At 43.4% G+C, this 13569-nt stretch overlaps 1 protein-coding gene across 5 annotated transcripts in view; it reads right to left on the reverse strand.

Annotated features, from left to right (window-relative positions):
- Nucleotides 1-1135: 1135 nt before the first annotated feature.
- LOC131112521 (putative E3 ubiquitin-protein ligase HERC1) overlaps nucleotides 1136-13569 on the reverse strand; it is a 35070-nt gene continuing 22636 nt past the window's right edge. For 3 of the 5 annotated variants that reach the window (XM_058064184.2, XM_078793993.1, XM_058064183.2), the window contains 31 exons: nucleotides 13286-13520; nucleotides 12255-12480; nucleotides 11899-12176; nucleotides 11707-11834; nucleotides 11299-11432; nucleotides 10894-11121; nucleotides 10702-10829; nucleotides 10432-10631; nucleotides 10265-10367; nucleotides 10057-10185; nucleotides 9876-9974; nucleotides 9027-9200; nucleotides 8655-8939; nucleotides 8500-8565; nucleotides 8294-8350; nucleotides 7644-7769; nucleotides 7444-7582; nucleotides 7131-7312; nucleotides 6901-7056; nucleotides 5769-5891; nucleotides 5580-5682; nucleotides 5333-5502; nucleotides 4962-5100; nucleotides 4726-4895; nucleotides 4340-4509; nucleotides 4069-4234; nucleotides 3925-4001; nucleotides 3597-3849; nucleotides 3367-3519; nucleotides 2060-2365; nucleotides 1136-1679 (listed from right to left, as the gene is read on the reverse strand). In XM_058064184.2, coding sequence (XP_057920167.2) covers nucleotides 1494-1679; nucleotides 2060-2365; nucleotides 3367-3519; nucleotides 3597-3849; nucleotides 3925-4001; nucleotides 4069-4234; nucleotides 4340-4509; nucleotides 4726-4895; nucleotides 4962-5100; nucleotides 5333-5502; nucleotides 5580-5682; nucleotides 5769-5891; nucleotides 6901-7056; nucleotides 7131-7312; nucleotides 7444-7582; nucleotides 7644-7769; nucleotides 8294-8350; nucleotides 8500-8565; nucleotides 8655-8939; nucleotides 9027-9200; nucleotides 9876-9974; nucleotides 10057-10185; nucleotides 10265-10367; nucleotides 10432-10631; nucleotides 10702-10829; nucleotides 10894-11121; nucleotides 11299-11432; nucleotides 11707-11834; nucleotides 11899-12176; nucleotides 12255-12480; nucleotides 13286-13520 — 5089 coding nt within the window. In that variant the 3' untranslated portion in view covers nucleotides 1136-1493. Of the gene's footprint in view, nucleotides 1680-2059; nucleotides 2366-3366; nucleotides 3520-3596; nucleotides 3850-3924; nucleotides 4002-4068; nucleotides 4235-4339; nucleotides 4510-4725; nucleotides 4896-4961; nucleotides 5101-5332; nucleotides 5503-5579; nucleotides 5683-5768; nucleotides 5892-6900; nucleotides 7057-7130; nucleotides 7313-7443; nucleotides 7583-7642; nucleotides 7770-8286; nucleotides 8351-8499; nucleotides 8566-8654; nucleotides 8940-9026; nucleotides 9201-9875; nucleotides 9975-10056; nucleotides 10186-10264; nucleotides 10368-10431; nucleotides 10632-10701; nucleotides 10830-10893; nucleotides 11122-11298; nucleotides 11433-11706; nucleotides 11835-11898; nucleotides 12177-12254; nucleotides 12481-13285; nucleotides 13521-13569 lie in introns of those variants that run through there. The other 2 variants (XM_078793995.1, XM_078793994.1) reach the window with 2 other exon arrangements.

The raw sequence follows: 13569 nt of genomic DNA on the forward strand, positions 1-13569 counted from the left end.
AACACTGGTGATTAACAAAAACATGCTCAACTTGATTGTCAGTATAGCATAACAGCATTACCGCCCCCTTGTGGAATTACAGTGCCTGGTCAAATTCTGAAATCCAGTTTTGCAAATATTTTACAACTGTAAATTTTAAAGTTCATTTCCAAAAGGTGTAACACATTTTTTTAAAGGTGATCACGTGTATTTTTTAAAATAGAAACAGAAAGAATACTGGGAGAAATTCAGTGCAACACAGAGCCTGTTCCTGAGATTTGCGTACTTGTTAGGCTGATATATGGAAGTTATATTTATACATTCATTCTCGCTCTTCTCGCTCAGCTGCTAGACTGCTGACTGCAGGTTGAATTCAGCCGCGCTGCGTGCGTGGAAGCAGATGGGTAATAAGGTCCTCTCTGCAGCACAGACAAATTGCATGGCGTTCAAGCTTTGCATAGTCAGTCAACAACATTAAGAACGTAAAAAATAAAAAATAAATAAAAGTGTAATATAATAAAGGGTGATACAAAGACATGTATGATGTATTGTGATGTGCTAGTGTGGCAGGTTAACTCTAAATACAGTATATAAATAAGTCATATTGACTAAATTTGATTTCAAAGGTGACAAAACAGTACTGTATTACGTTCCTATGTAGACTCCCAGAGTGGAAAGGAGCCATGTTTGGTAGCCACATTTAGCAAGACGACGCTATCAGTACAAGCTAGCACGTAAACATTTTGATACTTTGAGATGTCACACAACAACAATATGATAATATATTACAAAATGAAGTGTACCTACCTGAAAGATATACCACGGTTTCACTCTCATGTGTCTTTCTTTGCCTACACGTAAAGTATGGCATTCCATGTCAAGGCTACATTGTTTTTAAAACGCCCGCCTCTTTACGTCTGACGTCACGGGGCGTGCCTCATGTGACGTCAGACGCAATTTACGTAACACTCCTAAAGTCTTTAAATTCGCAATGGCTTGCAAGGTCGCCTAAGAAAGAATTATAAGTATATTTATTTGTCAATAAGGTTATTTTAAGCATCAGCAAAACATTTTTCATTAAAAGTTAATGAGGTATTTTGTTGCTGGAAATAATTTCAAAAACTGCAGACTCACTGATTCGCAGACTTAAATTGAGTGTTTATCACGTTTGCCTCACTTTATTTTCTCATTGTACAACCCTATTTGAATTCTTAATGCATATCGCAACAAAACCACATGAAGGCATAATTTGAAAAAAATCAAAAAGAAAATATGATACAGTACCGGTAAACGCTCTTTATTTTACAGTAACACTGCCTATGTTGGACAGATCATTAAATTATCATCAAACAAACAGGCACATTGATTCAGGCTGGCTTATATGATAAGAAATAGTCTATATCTCAGTACCTTTTCAGTTGAAGCACTGCATTAAATACAACACCTCATCCAACACACACACACACACACACACAAAAGTATGGCAATTAAAAATCAGTGCATAATTGGCAGAGTCACTCCTCTGTGTCAGAGCTCTCTATAGGGTCAGTGTTGTGTGTCAGCATGTAGTTGTCCATGTCTATGGAGGGGCAGTTGTGGATGGAGTAACGCAGACGCTCGGCCAGGACCGCCTGGCTGGTGTATGGTGGAAGACGGAGCAGGAAGAAGCAGGTCTGAGCTGTCGGGAGGCCGTTGACAGGCTGGGGGGGGTATAGTAATAGAATATATTGATATATATTGATATTACCACTACAATATCAAATTAATATGTAATACAATATATTTTCTTTTATATATTATACAAACAAATGGATTTCTTATTTTTCAGCATTTTATTTTTTTTGTTTATTATTCATAATGGTTCAAAGTATATAAACAGTACAAAATTAGACATAATCAACTGTTTTAAATTTTTTAATAATCCCATAATTAAAGGAGTAAATTTAATTAGTTTGTTAATTAATTTTGTATATTTTTTATATTACCTGTTGATTTTATTTCTTATTTTATAAAAAAAAATAAATAAATGAATAAAATCATTTATTGATTCATAGCCATATCATTTACAAGCCTGACTCACCCGGTCCACCTTGATGATCTGAAACTTCTGCGTCATGTCTGCCGGGTTGGACGGCAGCCTGGACCTGCCAGAGACGAAGCGCAGGAAGAGCACCCGCTCCTCATTGGTGAACTCCTCCAAGCTCTGCCAAAACCAGCAGACCAGCTGGTGGCTCTCTGTGATGTCGCGGTAGCGCACCAGCTTCTTGAGCATCTCCACCGAGACCTCGGGCAGGCCGCACACCAGCTGCTCCAGCTGCTGGGCCGTCAGCAGGGAGAGGAGGGGCACGGGGATGATGGTGGACATGCCCTCTCTGACGGCGGACACCTGAACAAAAGACAACGTCAGCTTTAGGGCTGTGATGATGAAAGACGGGGGACAACAAAGGGAAGACGTGGACATGACAACAACAGCTACAGAGGACGGGATCGCTATTTGAACTGGATGCTATGTTGCAGTGCAACCAATATAACCACCACCTGCTAAATACATTTCTACTAGTTACCTCCAACAAACGCAGCGCACAGGTTATGTATTAGCATTGCTGGCATGCTAATATTAGCAATCTAAATATGTAGATAAAATAAATGTGGGAGTAACATGGTGTAAATTACAATATGGGGGAACTGCTACTGTGGAGCAGTGATTCCCAAAGTGTGGGCCGCGGTCCTCTGATGGGCTGTGGAGGTACTGCAGGTGGGCCATGAGAGGTCATTAAAAATATGATTAATTTTTGCAAATATAATTTTTTTTATTATAAGATATTTATTGCACGATTTAAAAAAATATATTATAGGCCTAAGTAATAACCTATTGAGTGTTATTGACCTGTCACAATATTTTAGGAACCTTATACAGTTGTACAGTATACTATAGTATACTATAGTAGTATAGTATGTAGTATGATTGGAACGTAGCTCTCTGGTCATCATGCCAGTGTTGAATGCAGTTCTTAAAAGTATTATTATTATGATTGTTGTTAATAATCATAATAATAATAATATATGATAATATATTATCATTATTATTATTATTAATAATAATACTATTTATTATTATTATTATTAAGTTAAGTGCTCTAAGAACGCAGCATTTCATCTATGTATTGTTTATAGGACAAAGGTGGGCCGCAGACATTTTTAGATTTTCAAGGGGGCCCTGAGTTTGGGTACCCCTGCTGTAGAGTATCTATGTATGAATGAATTTATCATATTTTTACAGACTTTTTGGTCATTGTCACTAGGACATTAGTGTTTTTTTTTCATTTGACACTGTCAAAAAAATAAAGCAAAAATACGACTACAAAAATGTCATAAATTCCATCAAACCTGAGAGTCCATTTCGTGCAGCCTGTACTCCAGAGCTCTTTCCACATACTCTGTCCGATTGGAAAAGTTCAGGGAAACGTTTTGACCTCCAGGAATCACCGGTACCAGCCTCCCATCTGCACTGTGGGCCATGAACGAATCTAGCGGTATCATCTTCACACAGGAACATGGTATGGTTAAAACGGGATGGCTACTGGACACAAAATGGAGATAAGGTTGAGTGATCTCACCACATGGAAATTCTCCTCAGTGATGCCGCTGTTTTCCAAGTGGAGAATCCCTTGCAAAGTGCGGTAGGTGAGGAGATCCACCTCCTCCAGGTCTGGCTCCCCCAGAGGAATGGAGCAGAGCTGCTTCCAAACCCACGGCGCCAGATGCAAGTCGAGAGGTTTCTTGGTCCGTATGGCCACGGCCATCAGGATCCCCAAGAAGCGAAACTGGATCATGTGATCTTTGGAGAGGGAGGCTGGGTTCAAGAGGAACCTGGCCAAAGAAAAGTTAAAAGCTGCCTGAAACTGGACGAATTAACCCGAGTTGTAGTTGGACGAGAAACTGTACCTGTCTGTGTGACTGCCCACATCTGCAAAGCTGTTGGGTGTATGGATCAGTAGGTCCACCACGCCGGACTGCAACTCCTGTTCAAACAACAGTTTTCTTTCTTTTGAACATGCCTAGTGTGCTATTTTGGATTGTTGGTCGTACCTGGCACATCTCGGTGATGGTGTCGTCAAAAACCCCTCCGGCGTCATCCGCTCCCTCGCCGACCAGCTTGACCTTCCAGGCTCTGGATGGCAGTCGCAGGTCCAGAGGGTTCAGGCCCACCACTTGCTTTGCAATTTGAACAAAGATGGGCTTGCTAGAGCGCCCTCTGCAGGTTCATTAGGGACAAATAAATAAACCAGATAAAGTCAACAAGACTGTGGACTGCGGCTAGACTCTGGATGATATTAAACAAATCAACAATCCGATTTACCTTGTAGAGATGCGCTTCACAGTGATCTGCGGCCCGTACGTTTTGCCCTGTGTCATGGTTCTACCGATGGAGCGTACTAAAGGCAGAGTGTTGACCTTCGGTGATAGGAGGCCTCTGAGCTCGCCACGGATGATGGCTGCCGTCCCCGAACTGTACCGTGAAGTGGACACCTGAATACCGATGAAAGTGGGGACAAAGGAAGACAATTTATCTAGCTCTGCATACGCTTTAAAATTATTTAAATTGCACTACTCAGCTATTGGTGTAAAACTACTGCATGCTACACTTGCCATACTGTTGTTTTCCAATAAATTCATGTGCTACAAATGCTGGCCCAGGCACAATGTCCACTTTCTCAGGCACTCCAAGCCATAGAATTTGATTACCGAGTTCTTGGCGTCCAAGTTAAGCAGCCTCCATGACTTGTACATGAGATCTGAGAAGTGATAAAGCACCCTCAGGCGCATGCTGAGTAGATCAGGGCTGCAGCCTTTCAGAGTGTTGTACTGGGGAGGGACAGACTGGGGAAGACCGAGCTGGACACTTCTAGAGCCACCTAGAGACGAGTTATTATTAGTATCACCAAAGTTTATCTATTTCAGCTGCAGGAATAAGTGAAAACCTGAAGTTTTAACAGAGGTAGAAGGTGTGGTCCATGCTGAGCTGTGGCAGCGGCCTGCAGAGATCTGTCTGATGTTCTTCCCCTGGAGGGCTGTCACGAGGGTGGGCTCCTTCACCGGGTTGCAATGGCCAAGACCAAGCTGGAACAAACATGAAAGAGGACTTTGAAGTGTTCGGACGGGCATTCATGAGCAAAAGCCCCTGGTGACTTTCTTGTACCAATGTCAGCGATGAATAGAAATCAAGGTAAAAATAATTAAATAAAATGGCAGAAATACTACTTTAATAAGGGAGACTTTGCATGAATTTTCAGCATAAGTGTAGTCACTGCATATTCTCGAGGAAAAGAGTAATGACGATAAAAGTGGTTACCTGTCCATCACTGTTACACCCCCAGGCGTAGACGTCCCCAGCGGAGGACAAGGCGAGAACGTGTTCGCAGCCTAGGACAATGTTCTCTATGAAGAGCCCATCCAGTGCCGGCACCACCTGAGGATACGACCTGTTCTTGAGCATGGAGTCTGGCAGGCCAATCAGACGCTCTGGTGGATGAACAGATGAGGATTACTGCATATAGTACAGTGACATCTCTTGTATGTATACTATATTTCAAATGTACCTTTTCCGAATGTGTACACATGTCCATCACAGGCCAGCGCAACAGAGAATTGCGTGCCGCAGCTGACCTTCTTGATTCCTTTATTGCAAAGCTGCTCCACTTTCTGAAGATGTGAGCCACAAAAAAAGCTACACATTTAGCTCTATTTCCCACTCTTGTACCATGATGAAGTGAAACAAGTTAACATACCTGAGGGTAGTATTTTGCTGTTGAGGAACCAGTCCCCAACTTTCCATAATCCCCATCTCCAAACGCCCACACAATCATCCCGTCCGCAGACAAGACCAAAGTGTGGTTGAGACCACATGACACCTGGGAAAAAACATCACTTATATCTTTGATGTGATTTATCTTACTAAGATGTTATTTAATCTAAGAAACAGCAAATGATGTGTGTCGTCTTATATTCGGGGTCTAGAGCAGGGGTGTCAAACATGCGGCCCGCGGGCCAAATGTGGCACGCAGGACACTTGTTTGAGGCCCCCGCCTTGATATGAAAGTTTAATGTTAGTGCGGCCCGCGCAAGTTTGATATGGATGCTGTATGGTATCATGTACCCAGAAAAAATTATTACGTTTGATTAATGTTCATGTTAAAGGTTAAATAACTGTTAATAGTTATCCTCCCTATCCGTGTGGAAGTGGTAAGTTTTTGGCTATTTAAGTTTAAAGGAAATAACTTGAAGGCTACCGTTTAGGTCGCTAGCTCTCTAGTTTGCGAGTTAGCATGTGTCTCAAGACCCTGCAGTTGCGCAATATGTTGTAAATAAAAAGAGTATAAATGTGACTATAGTGGTGTTTTGTCATGTCTACAGGGCTTTAATAATGCTTTGTTCATTTTAATCTGAAAAAAATAATTTGTCTACCCACCAACTATATGTGGTTTCTTAAGTTTTTATTATTTGCAGTTTTATTATTATTATTATTATTTATTTATTACTGATTGATTGATATTCTTTATTCTTGATTTGTTTATTTATTTTTCATCTTATTTTGTGTAGAAAAATAAAAAGTAAGATATTTGAGAACAGTGGAATGTTTTATCAGAGCTTTTCTTGTAGAAAATTGGAACCAAAGCGAAGTTTTTTAAATTTTTTTGTTTTTAATAAATGCATTTTTTTTTTTTTGGAAAACCTGATGCGGCCCAGTCTCACACTCATACCTATGGACAATTTGGAGTCGCCAATTAACCTAGCATGAACCTAGAGAACATGCAAACTCCACACAGAGATAAGTTCACATATAACATACCACATATAAATAATCATTTATGATTATTTATTATTCATTCTTTAATCAGTATAGAAGAACAATACAGTTACCTGTCCAACGTGGTATCCCTCCAAAGCAGCCACCCTCTCAGGGAGCACCTTGTTAGACGTTGACCTCTGACCGAGACGGCCAGATTCGCCGCTACCAAAGGTAAACAGCTTCCCATCAGACGTCACCACAGCAGAATGTCGGAAACCACAGGCGAGCTGGGACGAGGAAGAAGAAGGTGGTAAGATTGATGCGTCTACTTTACTGGGATCGTGTAGAAAACAACCTCTACCTGAATGATGTCTTCTCCTTGTAAGGTCTCTATCTGTTTGGGTCTCCTCTGTCTTTCAGTGTTGCCATGTCCCAGTTTTCCAAAATCACCATCCCCCCAACTGAAGACCTCCCCGGTCTCAGTCAGCGCCATGGAGTGTCCGTCTGAGCCGCAGGACGTCACCAGCTGGGTCACCACGTAACCTGAACATAGTTACAAAGGTCAGTTAGGTGTACTTCGTCATATAGAGCCAGGAGTGTTTATTTACTGTAACTGATGGCAAGCATCGATTGTATTTATACAAAAAGTATCGCTAATGATATCAGGATCTCACCTTGAAAAGCGCAGATAATAGTGGGGACATAGAGATCATCCGAATTCCCTTGTCCGAGCCTGCCATATTGTCCTTCCCCTACGGCCAGCACAGTTCCATTGGACTGAACCAAGAAAGTGCAGTTCTGACCGCACACCACCTAAAAAGACAAACATTAAAAAAAGGGGATGAAGACGATGGATGATGAGGACCCAAAATACCTGTTGTGTCTGTAGAAGAGTGGCCGCCAACGTAGGAGTCATGGGGTTGGTTCCCATCCCAGCTAGCTGTCCGTAGCGTCCGTTCCCCCACAGATACACTTCACTCTTGCCACCCCGCTGCCAATCCTGAGGGAAATATGACAAATGGTTCATCTAACTGGCATTATGACTATTTATCCCTCTTTGGACACCAATTTTCACAAAGATGAATCCAGATTTGAAAACCTGGTCTATCTGCGCAAGAGAGCCAAGGTTTTTAGTGTGGTAGTCAACCATCTCCCCACTTCTGAAGCCAGTTTCCAAAGAAGTACAAACATTAAATCAGGTGTGAAGTCCACTTAACAACAAGTTGAAAAACCTTTTCAATGCCTGCGTGAAATATTTTTCAGATTTCACACCGAGCCATCCCACTTCTGACACCGGTTTTGAAAGACGCCAAGTAGAAGCATCTTCTACCGCAGGATTTTTTGGTATGCTGGTCAAATGTTTTTGGTCTTTTTTGTGTGATGGTTGGATTTTACCACAATCCATCCCACTTCTGGAGTAGAAACTCTGTTTTGAACCCCATTGATCATATATAAAGTGACTTCAGGAAGGGTTTCAGGAAGTGTGACCATGTTGTATAAATTGATCACTTTCATACAGCTCACTTCCACAGTCCATGGTACAGGGTTCATCCATCCTATGGGTTCATCCATCTTCTGACACTGTTTTTCATGGAAGTACAGGAAAAGAAACTTCAATCCAGATTTGAACCCTGATACATCTGTGTTTATTCATCCTTATTTTTTCCTCCATCAAGGATTCACACTACAAGCTGAAGGTTTTTATATGCAAAAGTGTAAACTATGTTCACCTCTGGTCGGGTGGTTGCCCACGACATCAGCTGTTCGTCCATCCTGAAGCTCCACTTGCTGTTGTCCTACAAGACAAGAAAAGCACCTTAAAATCTGCCTGCAATTGTAATCTCGCTCATATCTTCTTCTTTGTGCAATCAACATGCATCATTACCAGGACTTTTGAAATTTCAGAAGAATCCTTGTCCTCAAATTCTGGAACCGAAAATGTTTCTGGGAAGACGATGCCGCTGGCGATGGCTTCGGCACTTCGCACGGTGGTGGCGAAGGTGATGAGCCAGCTCCATTCAGACGGGCAGGATCGGGCGTTTGCGTTGCTGTGATGCGGGGGGCAAGGGTAACGGCACAGGTGTTCCTCTAAGGACAAACCAACAGCGAGGGAGGCCAGGCTCTGCAGGAAGGCACTGTGGATCAGTTGGTCACCTGCAGCGACGTGGGTCTGCAATGAAGACAGTCAAAGTCACCTCTCTTGACAAAAACGTGCAGGAACACACATTATGTCGTGTAAGTAATAATGGTGAATGACCCGCTCATAGGCGTACTGCTCCTGCAGCAGCAAGGGCAGCCTCTCCAGCAACACCGCCAAACAAGGAGCCCGATGAAGACCCAGGATGCCCTGGCTTCTGAGGACCATGCGACAGAAAGCCAGCACGTGATTCTGACTGATCCAATCCGGGGTGCAGCTGATCAACAAAACATCCTGGGTGGGGGTGGAAAAAATGACAGAAATTCCCTGAAAAGTTGGACTACATTGCGGTGTTTTGTTTTTATTTTTCAGTGGTTTGAGTTCTTTTTAGGCGGCACGTCGGTCGAGTGGTTAGCACGCAGACCTCACAGCTAGGAGACCAGGGTTCAATTCCACCCTCGGCCATCTCTGTGTGGAGTTTGCATGTTCTACCCGTACATGCGTGGGTTTTCTCCGGGTACTCCGGTTTCCTCCCACATTCCAAAAACATGCTAGGTTAATTAGCGACTCCAAATTGTCCATAGGTATGAATGTGAGTGTGAATGGTTGTCTATATGTGCCCTGTGATTGGCTGGCGACCAGTCCAGAGTGTACCCCGCCTCTCGCACCCCCACGACCCTCGTGAGGAAAAGTGGTAGAAAATGAATGAATGAATGAGTTCATTTTAAACTTGTTTCACAGTTAAGAATATAAAAAAATTAGATAAGGTTTTTTGTGCCAAAATGAAATATCATAAGGAAATTTATATTTAAGTCCATTAATTAAACAATAAAATAAATAAATAAAAATGTGAAGTAATTTATGAAAATGTCAATTTATGAATGATATTTGGAAAATAAAATATGTATTCATTACGCCAACAGAAATACAACAAGAATTGGAGGTTATGTTATAAATGACCCAAGTTACCTTCGATCGCCCAAAGCAGACAACGACACCCATTTTTGGAATCCAGGTAGTGCTGACCACAGAGCCCAAACCTGTAACGGTCTGTAAGACTGAACCATCCTGCAAGCACGTACATCGCTATGAACCTTAGACACACATATTCACGGTTTTAACTGCCAATGGATGAATGATGTTCTCCAACCTGCAAGGACCAGACGTTGAGCAGCCCCCCTATGCCTCCAGAAACTAAAGCCATCCCACTTGAGCAAAATGAAAGCGACTTCACTGCTGTGATGTGGCCGTGAAGAACAAACACGCACTTTGAACTGTCCTGAAACACAAAAAAAAAACTGCTGGTAAAATCCAAACATCAACCTTTTTTTTTTTAAGCTATCTAAGAAGCAGGGGACCTTGACATGGGTGTTTCTCGGCTCTCTCAAAGAGCTGGACAAAGGCACAGCTCCACCCCCTTGTGGTAGCGTCCATACATGCACAGAGCCATTCTGGCAACCACTGCAAGGGAAAAAAATAACAGTTCAAAAAAATATTACAGGAAGAGAATAAAGCGCCAACTTACACGGCCATCATGAGCATGGGATCCGGGGCTCGACCAGGAAGTGGGCACCACTCTGCAACGTTGACGGTACAGGGATGCACGAGGTAGTGGAGCGTCACCCAAGTTCCCCCTGAGAGTCCCACAATCTTCACAACCTCTGACTTGCCCAAACAGAGCAGCAGGTGCCCTGTGGGATCCCATTTGAGGGAAGTGACGCCATCCTGTGCAAACAATTGTGATGGATTTTAGTCTTTTAAAATGAGAATATAGCGAATTATAAGTGAGGTAAACCTGGTGGACAGGAAGCACCACCAAGGGCTCATTCTCGTAGGTCTCAGTTGTTGCCAAAAGGACCTTCCCACTGGGGTAGCCGACTGCAAATGGCTTTTCCTCGCCGTGCCAGGCCACGCATTGTGGAGCTAGGAAAGACAAATTCGTGCTTCAAAATATCACACAAAAATTAAACATCCAAGACTGGCTTACCCTCTGTTCTGTAGCAGTGGGTGAGCTCAGTGGTCTTCACCAGCAAGTCCAGCTCCTGCATGGTAACACGCAGCCAGCAAAGGGAGCCGTCCAGCCGCCCCATCAGCAAGTTCTCGGTGGGTCTGCTCTTGTAAGCACCAGGCTGCTCCAGAAGCCACAAGCTGAAGGCCGGAGCCCAACACAGCGCCGTGACCCGAGATGACTGAGCCTCCGTGTGACAGTGAGACCCTGCAGACAATATACACGGTGCGCCGTATGCTGGTTGTGGGCCACATGAAAGGCGGGATACATTGTACCACATTTGACGCAGCTAATCTGGCAGTCAATGTATGTTATCATAACAGACAGGGAAGGGAAATTAGAACTATATTCCAGGTATGTTAGGAAACACATAGGTCCGTTTACCCCTGATGTTCATGATGGTGACGTGTTTATTCTCAGGGGCCGCCAGGAAGTCTCCACCTGTGCTCCAGTACACGGGCGACATGTGATGATGACATCTTCCTGCTCTGCTTTCAGAGCTTGTTCTGTCTGTTTTACTGCAAACAAAAGAAAAGAGAGAATGAGATTCTGAAGCCATTTGAGTACTGTATTGACCTAAATATAAGACCACCTCTATTTTTTGGGAGTGGCACAGCTACATCTGTCCAGGTGTGTGTGAGTGACAGGAAGAAAAGCGCTGATTTATGGGGAGAAGTTGTAGGTGCCACCTGCTGGTTTGCATATATAAACTCTTTACTCCGAATAGGGGTAAATTATTTAAATAAAGGTCAATACAGTACTTTTTTTATTTTTCTTATGGTCAAAACATACCTTGATATGCAGGAGAAGGTGGTGTGCAACTGTGCATTGTTTTCACTGATGCTCCACAGCTGCACCACTTTATCCTGAGAGCAAGTAGCCAACAAATTCTGCTCGCTGTTCCAGAAACAAGTTGCCATCTAAAAAGAAACAGCTAATAAAGACTTGTTTGCAAATATTAATAACATTAATATTCATTATTACCTTGTTATAATGTCCTTCCAGTCTTTTTACGGGACATTTCCGCAAGTCCCCAGCGAGGTCACTGTAGGTCTGGGCTCGACTGGGACTGTCCCGACCCGTTACTGCTAAAGCCTGCACCAGTCGCTGTGCTGCCCACTGGCGGTGTTGATTGTTCAACATGGCAGAGAGGACGCAGGCCGCCAGAGCGTTAGCCAGTTCAAGAGGGCCCACTCTGGATCCTCGGTGAGAGGAAGGGCCTGCAGGTAATGAGGTGGAACACAGCCCCGGATGCCCGGCATCTTGGTTGAAAAGATTTATATGTGTGGTGAATGTGGGGGAAAAAACAATAACTTTTATTTATTTTGTACGATGCTGACCATGAGCCTCGTGTTCAGGCTTGTCAGCGCCGTGGCAGTGAGCCCCCTTCTCAGTGAGCAAGGCGACCAGACTTTGTGTGACCAGGAAGGAAGCCAGGTGATCGTTGCAGTCCCTCTCCTGTTGGGCTGCTGCAGCAGGCATCATCACGCTGGATGTCAGGCAGGCTGTCTGCTGTGTCTCGCTGCAGCCTCCATGACTCACTCCTGTAGCTGCTGCCATCAGATCCTACAGGAGCAAAGGTTGCCCATAGATAGAGTCAATCATTCCAAATATTCAAGAGTTCTACTTATGAACTCCCCTTTCTTTTAAGAGATTAAGATTAAGATTAAGATATGCCTTTATTCGTCCCTCAGTGGGGACATTTGTATTCCACAGCAGCAAGAGTACAGAGTCAGTTAAGCAGTACAAAATACACAATATAGAAAAATAAACAATATAAACAACCTTATCCAGTCTCTTCCTATCCGCAGCCGAAATGCTGCTCCCCCAGCACTTGTTTAATTGTAATAATTTTAATATTAAGTCTAAAAGGGGGCTGCACTGCTGTGGAGTGGTTAATTGGTTAATTGGCAACTCCAAAATGTGAGTGTGAATGGTTGTTTGTCTATATGTGCCCTGTGATTGGCTGGCCACCAGTCCAGGGTGTACCCCGCCTCTCGCCTGAAGACAGCTGAGATAGGCTCCAGCACCCCCGCAACCCTCGTGAGGATAAGCGGTAGAAAATGAATAAATGAATGAATGAACCTAAAAGGTAGACCTAAGAAATATACAAACATGTACCAATACAGGTTTTAAATGTGCTTATACAGTATTTACGTACAGTAAATTAATACAAAAAAAACAAAAGTACAAGTACCTGAAGCTCTAAACTGATTCACATTAAAGTGTAAAAAAACATGTTAACATTTGAAAGCAGTCTAATGGCCCTAAATTTGCTCATCTTGGGAACCTGACTCCATCCACATCACTAATAACACCACACAAATACAATTCAATTCACTGAATAGGAGTCGGAGAGAAGTGAACCAACCTGAGTACATATCTCCACCAGCTGTCTGTAGGCAGTGGGGCTGCGCAACACAACGCTGCCAATGGCTGAGGTCAGGAAGCTGAGGCAGCTGGAGCTGCTGTGCTCAGAGGCCGGCCCCTTGCCAGCAGACCGTCTGTCCACACAAGTGTGAGCCCTGCCTGCCGCAGCGAGCGTCATCAGACGCACCAGGATGCGGATGTCTGCCAAGCCCAGAGACTCCAGTCCGCTCGATGGGCTACAAGTAAGGATTAAACAGCTTGACCCAAAAACAACCAAAAAAAAAA

The sequence above is a fragment of the Doryrhamphus excisus genome, linkage group LG10, assembly GCF_037039965.1.
Source record: "Doryrhamphus excisus strain RoL-2023G ecotype Guam linkage group LG10, RoL_Dexc_Guam_v1.1, whole genome shotgun sequence".
Lineage (NCBI taxonomy): Eukaryota > Metazoa > Chordata > Actinopteri > Syngnathiformes > Syngnathidae > Doryrhamphus > Doryrhamphus excisus.